At 41.1% G+C, this 12,830-nt stretch overlaps 1 protein-coding gene and 1 pseudogene across 8 annotated transcripts in view; both read right to left on the bottom strand.

Annotated features, from left to right (window-relative positions):
* The window catches only part of CRCP (CGRP receptor component), a 66,738-nt gene that overhangs the window by 19,504 nt on the left and 34,404 nt on the right, over positions 1 to 12,830 (bottom strand). For all 8 annotated transcript variants that reach the window (XM_060032180.1, XM_060032178.1, XM_060032179.1 and 5 more), the window contains one exon: positions 12,344 to 12,438. In XM_060032180.1, coding sequence (XP_059888163.1) covers positions 12,344 to 12,438 — 95 coding nt within the window. The remainder of the gene's footprint in view (positions 1 to 12,343; positions 12,439 to 12,830) is intronic.
* Positions 798 to 2,309, bottom strand: LOC132438556 (DAZ-associated protein 2-like; annotated as a pseudogene).

The following is a 12,830-nucleotide window of genomic DNA, read 5'->3' as shown; positions in this document are numbered from 1 at the left end:
GTGGGGGCTTCCCTGGTGGCGCAGTGGTTGAGAGTCCGCCTGCCGATGCAGGGGACACGGGTTCGTGCCCGGTTCCGGGAAGGTCCCACGTGCCGCGGAGCGGCTGGGCCCGTGAGCCATGGCTGCTGGGCCTGCGCGTCCGGAGCCTATGCTCCGCAGCGGGAGAGGCCACAGCAGTGAAAGGCCCGCGTACCGCAAAAAAAAAAAAAAAAAAAAAAAAAAAAAAAAAATATATATATATATACGACAAGTGGGAGAAGTGCAAGGAGAGAAGGAAATGGGTCTGACTGCTTTCCGTCCTGCACCACTGATTCAATGGAGACTGGTGGGAGGGATGGAAGACTAGGGTAAAGGGTGGGATTAGAGCAAAGGGTGGAAAGGAAAAGGCAGACAACCAATGTGTTTCATTTATAACAAGTAATAAAAATCAAAGAATTACAGGAGATTAAAGACCAATCAGAATAATCTGGCAACTTTAATCAGAAGATCAAAGTTCTCTCCAAACCTAATTTCATGTTTTATTACTAAAAGCAAAGACCAGTATGGTACAGTATTACTCCAGAGAAACTAAAGGAAGGTCCCTAGGGCTGCTTCACTCACATTCATTTTATGAATGGATACACCCCCCTACAACAAAATGCTTCAGGGCGGTAATGCTACTACTATATATATGGTTTCTTAGTAAGTTTGAAAAGTGATTGAAAGTTTGGGCACCAGAAAGACACCTCAACAACATGTGTCTAAACCGCAACTTCAGGTTAATGTGACTAAAGCAGTTATATTGTGAGAAGCTATGTGATGTCTTTCCTGGCACAGAGGTGGCCTTGGTTCCTCACCGGATGGTGTAGTCACCATCTGAGCCACCCATGGAGAAGTTTCTCTTCCACTGAGTTACAAGGACATGGGCTCCCTGCATGACTGCAAGCTGCGCAGTGGGAGGATACCCGGTGCTGTAGGAGGAACCGTGCCAGCAGTAGCCTCAGCTCCAAATCTGGAACCTTCATCACACCCTCCTCCCACCGGCACTGTTGAGCCACCTGGAGATGGGACCAACCAGATACTAAGCCATGGGGACTCTGCAACCTAAAAGGCCAACGGCCACAGACTAGGCCGTGGGAAGATACCGTGAGGTGCCAGGAAAAGCAGCTGACACGGTGGGGACTGTGGCAGCCCCTGAGTGCACAAAGCTCGGATGGCAGACCTCTGAGCAGGCAGGTGAAGCATCAGTACAGGGTGGAACCTGAGGAAGATGCAAGGTCTGAGAGTACACCGGATTCCCAGGAGGCTGCGCAGGGTAGGCTGGCTGTGGTGGATACTGACCCTTGCCGTTCACGGAGGCTGTGGGCCTGGTTCAGCTCAGTGTAATGGACAGAAATGAGCTCTTGACAGGATAGAAGTAAAAAAGGAATTATGGCCTGAGGAGGGCAGGTTCTGAAGGGAAACTGAAGCATGTTTGTCGGCTAAGAACACAAGCAGGTGGAGAGGCTGAAATAACAGGAGAGAAAAGAAAAGACCCTCAAAAAAAACAAAAGTTCAAAGTTTCCATGAAAAGGCTCATGTTTCACTGAGATCACAGCAATGGGGAAAGAAAAAGCAAATTTTAGGAGATGTGAAGGGAAATGAGTTCATTTTGGATAGTTTTCTCAGTGAAGCAAAAGTGAGGTCACCATCTGAGAGGTCTGGACGTGAAGAGGGTTAACAGGACTAAAAGCTGCAGAGAATCGAGTAAGGAGGAGACTAGGAATAAGACTAGGAATAAGCAAGCAGCTTTGAAGGACCAGCTGAGTTGGAAAATATGAATCCTCACTCAAAACAAAATTATTTATTTTAACCACCATCATCTAACAGCATGAATAAAGAATAAAGAGTAGGAAAAGACATGGCTGAATAAATGAACATCTCAGCTACAAATCAATCAAAGCAACAGAACTCAGTTTATTGAACAGTCATTATCCTGCCAGGCTCTGAAATGCTGGAAATGTTCCTACAGTTGCAAAAAGGATAAGTCTTCTACCGACAAAATCATTACAGCTACTCCCTGAAAAACCCCAACCTGGAGTCAAACCAACCAGTCAAGTTCTCTGCTCTGCACCCCCAGGAGCTAAGCCCTGCTGAAGTCAAGTCCCAGAACCACACATACTGCAGGTGCCAGTTCTGGGGGCGGTGGTTACAAACATGCCCCCCGACTTCATAATCAGGCTTATTTTTATCATCTCTACTTTCTCTCCTTCACTTAATTCACTGCACTTTAGCTCCCCCCACAACTGGTCACCAAAACTGTTCTCATTAAAGGGTGCAGGGAGCTCCATGCTGACCACTTTTTTTTTTTTAATTAATTTACTTAGTTTTGGCTGCATTGGGTCTTCATTGCTGCACATGGGTTATTTACAGACCTGGGTCTCAAAGGCAAGTCCTTCTACTCCTGGCAGACATGGCTGTACATCCTAAGGAGATCTCAGGATGAGACCTGGGGCTGCAAGCCAGGCTGCACTTCTTAAGAACAAAGTACCTCAAGCAAAAAAATTTAAATGATTAGAGAACCAATGCCTTGGGGAATTAACATGCTACAGGAAAAGATGACATAGGACTTAGTGTCAAAGTGATTTTAAGCTGAGTCTCAAAACTACCATTTTGCTGAATAAAGCTATTAAGTCAAATAAAACATGGTTCCTCCCAAACCTTCAAGAACTCTAGCAATGGAGGCTTTTAAGGAAATTAATGCAGCTCCAGTTTGTACTACTAGAACCAGACCACTTAAGGGCTATTATCTTGAACCTCTTCTTCCTGAGAGAATGGTAGAGAAAAACTCTATCGGGATAATCAGAAATAAGAATTAAAGAGCACTTCACAGCAGTTTCTGTTATAAATGTGATTCCTGTCTTAAACTGTACTGGCTAGCACAAAATGATCCAGGTCTTGATAGCATATGGCAAGCAGCCCCTTGAGTCACCAGGCACTGAGGCCAAATGAATTCCAGTGGGCTGCAGTAGTTGGCTCCCTCCCAGAGGAGCCGGGCCCAGGGACAGTGAACGAAGCCTGCCGGCCCCCTCTACTGTTGTTTTCAGAACAACACTGCCTGCAGCTTTTGCTTCCTACAGTCATAGATAACCTGTGTGTCAATAAGAACCCTGGCATGTTCATCTGTCCCAGGAATCAACCATTTAATGAAAAGTAAACATTAAAGGGTCAAAAAGGACTTTACAAATCTTCAAATTTAGGATCACAAATGGAAAAAGAGAACAGAAATAAATCCTCCCCTGAATATTACAGTCTACTTGAAATATATATAGATTATGGCCAATCATGAATCAGCTTGCAAGGCAACTGAATAGTAGCCAGGTGCATATTTATAGCAGAAAAGATGTAAGGATTGCGAAGCAAAACACCAGGCAAACAGCTGAGAAGAGGTCTTAAAAATCGACCATTAGGACTTCTGTTGTAGACAAGATGCAGTAAACCCACTAAAGCCTCTTTCTGTTGTTTACAACAACAAACGCAGGACAAAACACAAAAAGCAAAAACCTGGACTCTGAAAACAAAAGTAGGTGGACTGGAAAGGGAAACAAAACTTGAAGAAAGCTAGAACTAGTTGGTGGGACTTCCCTGGTAGTCCAGTGGTTAAGAATCCGCCTTCCAATGCAGGGGACACGGGTTCAATCCCTGGTTGGGGAACTAAGATCCCACATGTTGCCGGGCAACTAAGCCTGCGCACCTCAACTACTGAGCCCGCACGCCTCAACTAGAGAGCCCACGTGCCGCAGCGAAGAACCTTGCACTCTGAAGCCCACATGCCACAACTAGAGAAAAACCCGCATGCCGCAACAAAGTGCCTGCACGCTGCAACGAAGATTCTGTGCTGCAACTAAGACCCGATGCGTTCAAAGATAAATAAAGAAAATAATTTTTTTTTGCTGTACACGGGCCTCTCACTGCCTCTCCCGCCGTGGAGCACAGGCTTCGGACGCACAGGCCCAGCGGCCACGGCCCATGGGCCCAGCCGCTCCGTGGCACGCAGGATCCCCCCGGACTGGGGCACGAACCCGCGTCCCCTGCATCGGCAGGCAGACTCCCAACCACTGTGCCAGCAGGGAAGCCCTAAAATAAATATTTTTTTAAAAAAGAGAAAAGAACTAATTGGTGTGGGGGATGGATGTGAGTTTCTTTCTTTTCCTCCTTTCTCTCATAAGCCCTGATCCTCAGGACTGCCCTTAGCAGTACTGCCCTACAGCAGTAGTTTCACATGGAGCTGAAACTCCAAGAGAAATTCCATCTTTCTGGCCAGAAGATTGGGAAAAGGGGCCCCAGAGATCTGGAGATCTAGGTAAAGCCCACAACTCGAGGGCAGTTCCTCAGGGAGCCCTAGCAGTGGGTATATCCAGGAAGGGAGCCACTGTGGTCCAGAGTGCCAAGGAATATCTTTTTTTCCCCTCTCCTCTTTTTTCCTACCTTCTTTGCCCCAAGGGTGGCACCAGTAACAAATGCAAACAAAGGCAGCTAAAATGATGACAGAAATCTAGTACTTGTGGCAGAGGCCTAAAAAAGGGGGCACATGTGCGCCTGAGAGTCTGGGGGCAATCCCAGAGAGAAGAGCAAGAGAGAGGATTTCCCTAAATTTGAGTACCAATCAGCACAAATCTTAGGTTTAGCCCAAGCTATTCATGTGTAGAACAGCCCCAAACAACAAAGAGCAGAGACCCAGCACAGCAAACACACTGAGAAGTGAACAAGTTAAAACATAACTCCAGTCTCATATGCAAAAAAAATCCAAAGCAGCAGAACAAACAGTTTAAAATCTAAACTGATATTGAAATCCTTGCCATGTAAGCCAAGAGACTTGAGGTGTGAACATAACTGGACGACCACCTGCTAAAAGAAACCAAAAAAAGCAACATTAACCAGAGGCATTTCACAGGATCCAGAGTTCTAAACAATATAATATTCAAAATGTTCAGGATACAATCTAAAATTATCTCAATGAGGGAACTATCACTAATTCTCAAGGGAAAAGTTCATCAACAGATACCAAATCTATCATGACCCAGATGTTGGAATTATCAGACAAAAACTTTAAAGTAGCTATTATTACAACATGAGATATACACAAATTCTTTTTTTTTAAACATTCTTGAAATGAATGGAATAATAAAAGTTCTCAGGAAAGAGACAGAAATTATAAGTAGTAAACAAATGAAAATTTTAGAACTGAAAAATATAGGAAATTTTATAATTCACTATGTAGGCTTAATAACAAAATAGAGTTGACAGAAGAAAAGAGTCTGCGAACATATAGACAGTTCAGTAGAAATTACCCCATTTGAACAACAAAGAGGGAAAAAAATGAACAGAGAGGATTCAGGGAAGATGGCAGAGTAGGAAGAACCAGGAATCTGCCTCCCCACCACCTAGACAACAACCATCTAGACAACTAGACCTAAATGTAAAATGCAAAACTATAAAACTCCCAGGAGATAACACAGGAGAAAACCTAGATGACCTTGCATATGGTAATGACTTTTTAGATATAACACCAAAGACACAATCCACAAAAGAAATAATTGATAAATTGGACTTCGTTAAAATTAAAAATATTTGCTCTATGAAACACAAAGTCAAGAAAACAAGATAAACCACAGACTGAGAGAAAATATTTCCAAAAGACACGTGATAAAGGACGGTTATCCAAAACACAGAAAGAATTCTTAAAACTCAGCAATAAAAAAACAAACAACCAGGGCTTTCCCTGGTGGCGCAGTGGTTGAGAGTACGCCTGCCGAGGCAGGGGACACGGGTTCGTGCCCCGGTCCGGGAAGATCCCACATGCCGCGGAGCAGCTAGGCCCGTGAGCCACGGACGCTGAGCCTGCGCGTCCGGAGCCTGTGCTCCGCAACGGGAGAGGCCACAACAGTGAGAGGCCCACGTACCGCAAAACAAACAAACAAACAAACAAATAACCCAATTTTTAAAATGGGCAAAAGAACTACTTACAATAGCCAGGACATGGAAGCAACCCAAGTGCCCCATCAACAGATGACCGGATTAAAATGTGTGAGTGTATATGTGTGTGTGTGTGTTATTTATGTGTGTGTGTGTGTATATATATATATATATATATATATATATACACACACACACACACACACACACACACACATATACACACAATGGAGTATTAGCTAAAAAAAATGAATGAAACACTGCTATTTGCAGCAACGTGGATGGACCTAGAGAATATTATGTGTAGTGAAATAAGTCAGACAGAGAAAGACAAATACTATACAATATCGCTTATATGCAGAACCTAAAAAAATAATACAGGGACTTCCCTGGCGGTCCAGTGGTTAAGACTCCATGCTTCCACTGCATGTAGGGGGCATGGGTTCGATCCTTGGTTGGGGAACTAAGATCCTGCATGCTGCACGGAATGGCCAAAAAAAATTTTTAATTAAACATAAAAAAATAATACAAATGAATACATATGCAAAACAGACTCACAGATATATAAAACAAACTTGTGGTTACCGAAAGAGAGGGGGAAAGGAGAGGGGACAAATTATGGGTATGGGATTAACAGATACAAATTACTATACATAAAATAGATAAGCATCAAGGATTTACAGAGAAAATAATCTGTATGATACCATAACAGTGGATACACGTCATTACAGATTTGTCCAAATTCAAAGAACTGTTCACCACCACAAGTAAACCCTAATATAAACTATGAACTTTTGGTGTTAATGACGTGTCAATGTAGGTTCACTGATTATAACAAATTTACCACTCTGATGGGGGATGTTGATAATGAGGGATGCTATGGATGTGAGGGGGATGGAACATATGGGAAATCTCTGCACCTTCCCCTTATGTTGCTATAAACCTAAAACTGATCTAAAAACATGAAGTCTTTAAAAAAAAAAAAAAAAATCTGCAAAGGTGCCAGAGTAGGAAGTACCAGAAATCTGTCTCCCCGCCTAGAAAACAACTGTACTCCTGGAATCTGTCTGATATTAACTATTTTGAAACTCTGAAGTCTACTGAAGGCTTGCAACTTCCAGGGGAAGTTCTGGAAGGTAAAAAGCAGTTAATTTTGGTCAATTTTAGATCTTAGCACAGTAGCAGCACCCATCCCCCAACTCCAGGGGCAGGCAGCTGTGCCCACGTTCCTGGAGCAGCTTGTACACAGCTTGTGGAAGCTAGAGAGGGCAAAAAGTACCCTGTCCTCCAAATATCAGGGATCTGTGCTCTAATCACTGACTATAGCTTCTGATCACAGAGGTGCAAGCAAAGGGGCAGCAGCCATTGTTGTTGCGCCTCCCCCTCCAGCTGAAGTGACTTTTAGAATTTAAAGGGCTGGTGTCCCCTTTTCCCCCCCAACCCTTCTTTTTTTTTTTTCTCTCCCTAAAGTTCAGACACTAAAGGCTGGGACTTTCAAAAATAACTGCATATATGGGAAAAAATCAGAGTGACTGTGCATGCCTAGGGAAAGAGGCACACTCAGAAAAGACCTGAGAAGACCTTGGGTTTATACCTCAAGCTGATCTGTAGCACAGAAACAGCCTACAAGGCAAAAATAGCAAACAATAAACAAAAATCAGCAAGCCTAGGGGAAGGAAGAAAATCTGATTTCCAGAGTTACAACATTATTAGATCAAATGTCCAGTTTTCAACAAGAAATCACAAGGTAAACAAAGAAACAGTTAAGTATGGCCCATTCAAAGGAAAAAAATAAATAGAAAACGTCCTTGAAAAAAATCTGATGGCCGGTCTACTAGACAAAGGCTTTAAAACAACCGTCTTAAAGAGGCTCCAAGAATGAGGGGCTTCCCTGGTGGCACAGTGGTTAAGAATCCGCCTGCCAAGGCAGGGGACACAGGTTTGAGCCCTGGTCCGGGAAGATCCCACATGCTGCGGAGCAACTAAGCCAGTGCACCACAACTACTGAGCCTGTGATCTAGAGCCCACAAGACACAATTACTGAAGCCTGTGTGCCTAGAGCCCGTGCTCCACAACAAGAGAAGCCAATGCAATTAGAAGCCCGTGTACCACAACAAAGAGTAGCCCCCGCTCACCACAACTAAAGAAAGCCGCACACAGCAACAGACCCAATGCAGCCAAAAATTAATTAGCTAATTAATTTTTTTAATTAAAAAAAAAGATGCTCCTAGAATTAAAGGAAGATGTGGAGAAAGTAAAGAAAACAATGTATAAACAAAATGGAAATATCAATAAGAGACCCAAACAAACAAACAAAACAAATTCCAGAGCTGGAAAGTACAATGACTGAAATGAAAAACACTAAAGGGATTTGAAGGCAAATATGAACAGGCAGAACAAAGAATCGATGAACTTGAACAGAAAAAAAGAAGATTAAAGAAAAGTGGACAAAGCCTAAGAGGTCTCTGGAGCATCAAGAAGTGGACCAACATATACAGTTTGGGAGTCCCGGAAGGGACTAAGTGTCCATCAAGAGATGAATGGTTAAAGAAGATGTGTGTGTGTGTGTGTGTGTGTGTGTGTGTGTGTGTGTGTGCGTGTGTGTGTGCGTGTGTGCGTGTGTGTGACAGTGGAATATTACTCAGCCATAAAAAAGAATGAAATAATACCATTTGCAGCAACATGGATGGACCAATAGATTATCATACTAAGTGAAGTAGACAGAGAAAGACAAATATCATATTATATCACTTATATGTGGAATCTAAAAAAAAAAAAGATACAAATGAACATTTTTACAAAACAGAAAAAGACTCACAGACATAGAAGACAAACTTGTGGTTACCAAAGGGGAAAGGAGGGAAAAGGTGTGGAGGGATAAATTAGGGATTTAGGATTAACAGACACACTAGTATATATAAAACAGATAAACAACAAGGACCCACTATATAGCACAGGGAACTATATTCAATACCCTGTAATAACCTATAATGGAAAATAGTTCTGCAAAAGAATATATATATATATATATGTATGTATAACTGAATCACTATACTGTATACCTGAAACTAACACAACATTGTAAATCAACCATACTTCAATTAAAAAGTTTCCTTGTCTTTAAACAACAACATAAAAAACAGAGGCTTGGGGACTGCAGAACAATTATCAGAGTTCTAACAGTTGTGTCTTTGGAGTTCTGAAAAGAAAGGAGGAAGGCACTGGGGCAGAAAAAAATATTTAAAGAAACAATGACCCAAAACTTCACAAATTGGGTAAGACACAAAAATTTACATAATCAAGAAGCTCAGCAAAGATAAACTAAAATATATATATATATATATATATATATATATATATATATATATATCATAATCAAATCTTCAAAGACCAAACATAAAGAAAAGTATTGAAAACAGTCAGAGGAAAATAATACATTACATATTGGCATGACCACAGATTTCTCATCAGAAACCATGGCAATCAGAAGACACTGAACTAACATCTTTAACGTGCTGAAAGAAAAGATCATTCAACCCTGTGAAACTATCCTTCAGGAATGAAAGAAAATAACAACATTCTCATTTGAAAGAAAACTGTAGCCAGCAGCCCTGTTCTAAAAGAACGATAGAGGAAGTTCTTCAGGCTGAATGATAAAAAGTAAACATGGAACAGGAATGAATGAAGAGCAAAAGAAATAGCAAAATTCTGGGTAAATATAAAAGACTGTTTTTGTCCTCTTATGTTCTTTAAAATATGTAGAAGTATAGAACGTAAGTAATAAAACACTGCTAAACACTATTTTCAACATATATAGATGTAATAAATATGACAACGGTAACAAAAGGGAGAAGATAAAATAAGAAGTGTTGATGAGGATGTGGAGAAATTAGAACCCTTGTGCACTGTTTGTGGGAATGTAAAATGGAGCAGACACTATGGAAAACAGTATGGCAGTTCCTCAAAAATTTTAAAATAGAATTATCATAAGATCCAGCAAACGTGGCTTCTGGGTATATACTCAAAAGAACTGAATGCTGGGTCTCAAAGAGATATTTGTACATTCATGTTCATAGCAGCATAATTATGTGCAACAGCCGAAAGGTGGAAACAACCCAGGTACACATCAGTTGACAAATGAATAAACAAAATGTCATATATACATGAAATGTAATACTATGCAGACTTCAAAAGGAAGGAAAATCTGACACATACTATAATATCAATGAACCCTGAAGACATAATAAATGAAATAAGCCAGTCACAAAAGAAAAAATACTGTATGATTCTCATATGAGGTACTTAAAGTAGCCAAATTCATGAGACATAAAGCAAATTGGTGGTTACCAGGGCTAGAGGATGCGGAATATGGGGAGTCATTGTTTAATGGCTATAGAGTTTTAGTTTTGCATGATGAAAAACTGTCCTGTGGATGGATGGCAGAGATGTACAACAATTAAATATATCTAATGCCACTGAATCACACACTTAAAAATGGTTAAAATAAAAAGACAACAATATTAAATAATTTTCAGACTTTTTTTTTAAGACAAATACTATATGATTCTAATTACATGAGGTATATAGAATAGTCAAATCCACAGAAACAGAAAACAGAGTGGTGGTGTCAGGGGCTGGGGAGAGCAGGAAATGGGGAGTTGTGTAATTGGTATACAGATTGTTTTGTAACATTTTAAAAGTTCTGGGGACTTCCCTGGTGGCGCAGTGGTGAAGACTCCACTCTCCCAATGCAGGGGGCCCAGGTTCACGGAACTAGATCCCACATGTGTGCCTCAACTAAGAGTTCGCATGCTGCAACTAAGGAGCCTGTGAGCCACAACGAAGGAGCCAGTAAGCCGCAACTAAGGAGCCCGTGAGCTGCAACGAAGGAGCCTGCCTGCTGCAAGAAAGACCCAGTACAACCAAATAAATTAAAAAAAAAAAAAATTCTGGGTATTGGTTACACACAATGTGAACACCATACTTAATATAGATGAACTGAAGGCTTAAAAGTGGTTAAGATGAAAAAAAAAAAAAAGTGGTTAAGATGGTAGGGCTTCCCTGGTGGCGCAGTGGTTAAGAATCCGCCTGCCAATCCAGGAGACTACAGGTTCGAGCCCTGGTCCAGGAAGATCCCACATGCCACAGAGCAACTAAGCCCGTGCACCACAACGACTAAGCCTATGCTCTAGAGCCTGCAAGCCACAACTATTGAGCCCATGTGCCAGAACTACTGAAGTCCGTGCGCCTAGAGCCTGTGCTCCGCAACAAGAGAAGCCACTGCAATGAGAAGCCCGCGCACCGCAACAAAGACCCAATGCAGCCAAAAAAATAAATAAATTTTTTAAAAAATGGTTAAGATGGTAAATTTTATGTTATGTGTATTTTCTCACAAAAATAAAACAAACTGTAAACATACACACAAGCACACATATGCACACATTTGAAAGATGTTTGTCTTCAGAGTTCATTTAGAGAAGAGAGGCAAGGGGAGAAGGGCACTTAGTTTACTGATAGTGTATCAACTGTGCGCCTGAACTAACACCAACTGTTTCCTCCAAAAGAAAATTATTGTTATTCTCAATGAATGACAAAAGCTTTTTGGATTTATCAGCTCTAGTATCAATTCTAAAGACTATGGCTAGTTTTCTTCTCATGGAAACTTTTGATCTAATTCTTAATGTTTTTAATTCCTACAAACTTAACTTATTCAAGAAAGTCACCAAGAAAGTAAATGGGCAGTAGAAGAGCAGACAGAATATTATCAAGCCATTTTTGCCCCAAACACAAATGTCAAATGACTTAATTCATCAACTTTATAAAAAGCCCTTCAATTTGTGAATCCCGTTTTTCAACCAATTTAGTCTGAATGCTGGGAAGGGGTTATGGGAAGATTTTGGGGAAACATTTTTGAGATTAAAAAGCCCACTATATTCTGTTTCTGGCTCTAGAAGGATCCCAGTGTCTAAGCCTCAGTTGTCTCATCTACAGTACCATGACCCTGGGACTTCCCTGGTGGCTCAGTGAGAATCCGCCTGCCAATGCAGGGGACACAGGTTCGATCCCCGATCCAGGAATATCCCACATGCCACGGAGCAGCTAAGCCTGTGCACCACAACTACTGAGGCTGTGCTCTACAGCCCGCGAGCCTAGAGCCCGTGCTCCACAACAAGAGAAGCCACCACAATGAGAAGCCCGCACACAGCAACAAAGACCCAAAGCAGCAATCAATCAATCAATCAATAAATCAATAAATAAATTTATACAATACCATGACCCTACGCCCTGTGTACCGATTACAATTCAAAACCCAACCTAATATAAATACACAGTTGCTGAGGATGACTTTTGTAAGCTATCATTTTCATTATGTGTCAGCCTTTTCCCACTTAAGATTATTTTTACTTACTTGGTTAACTTGTGGCTTTTCACTGCTGTGAGAAATTCTCTCACAATCTCAGGACTCTGGTGCCTGCATGGTGTTTTTGATATGTATTTTAGTGTCTACAAAAAAAAAAAAGGGAAAGGCAAGCATAAGACAAACAACCCCAAATGACAAAAAGAGAAGCCAATGGCTATAATTTAGTATTCTAAAATTTTGCTTCAAAAATCTTTTGTAAAACAAATGCCTTCAGGAGACTCAATCTTCATATAATAGGAATTCCTCAAAAATAAAACCAGTAGCTAGAACAAAAAGATTACTGAAATTTTAGAATAAAGCTTTTCTGATCTTAAAGAAAAAACTCAGTCTGACAACTGTGTTATCATGTATCAATTTTTTATAGACAGGGAACCCGAAGAATAAAATAAATAGCCTTAAGTCCATATATAAATGACCCAATAAATGGATTAGAAGGAACAACTCTTTCTTACAAAGAATTCTAACAATTAAACAT

Source organism: Delphinus delphis, chromosome 15, assembly GCF_949987515.2.
Source record: "Delphinus delphis chromosome 15, mDelDel1.2, whole genome shotgun sequence".
NCBI classification, from domain to species: domain Eukaryota; kingdom Metazoa; phylum Chordata; class Mammalia; order Artiodactyla; family Delphinidae; genus Delphinus; species Delphinus delphis.
This window is presented reverse-complemented; position numbering and strand designations above follow the sequence as displayed.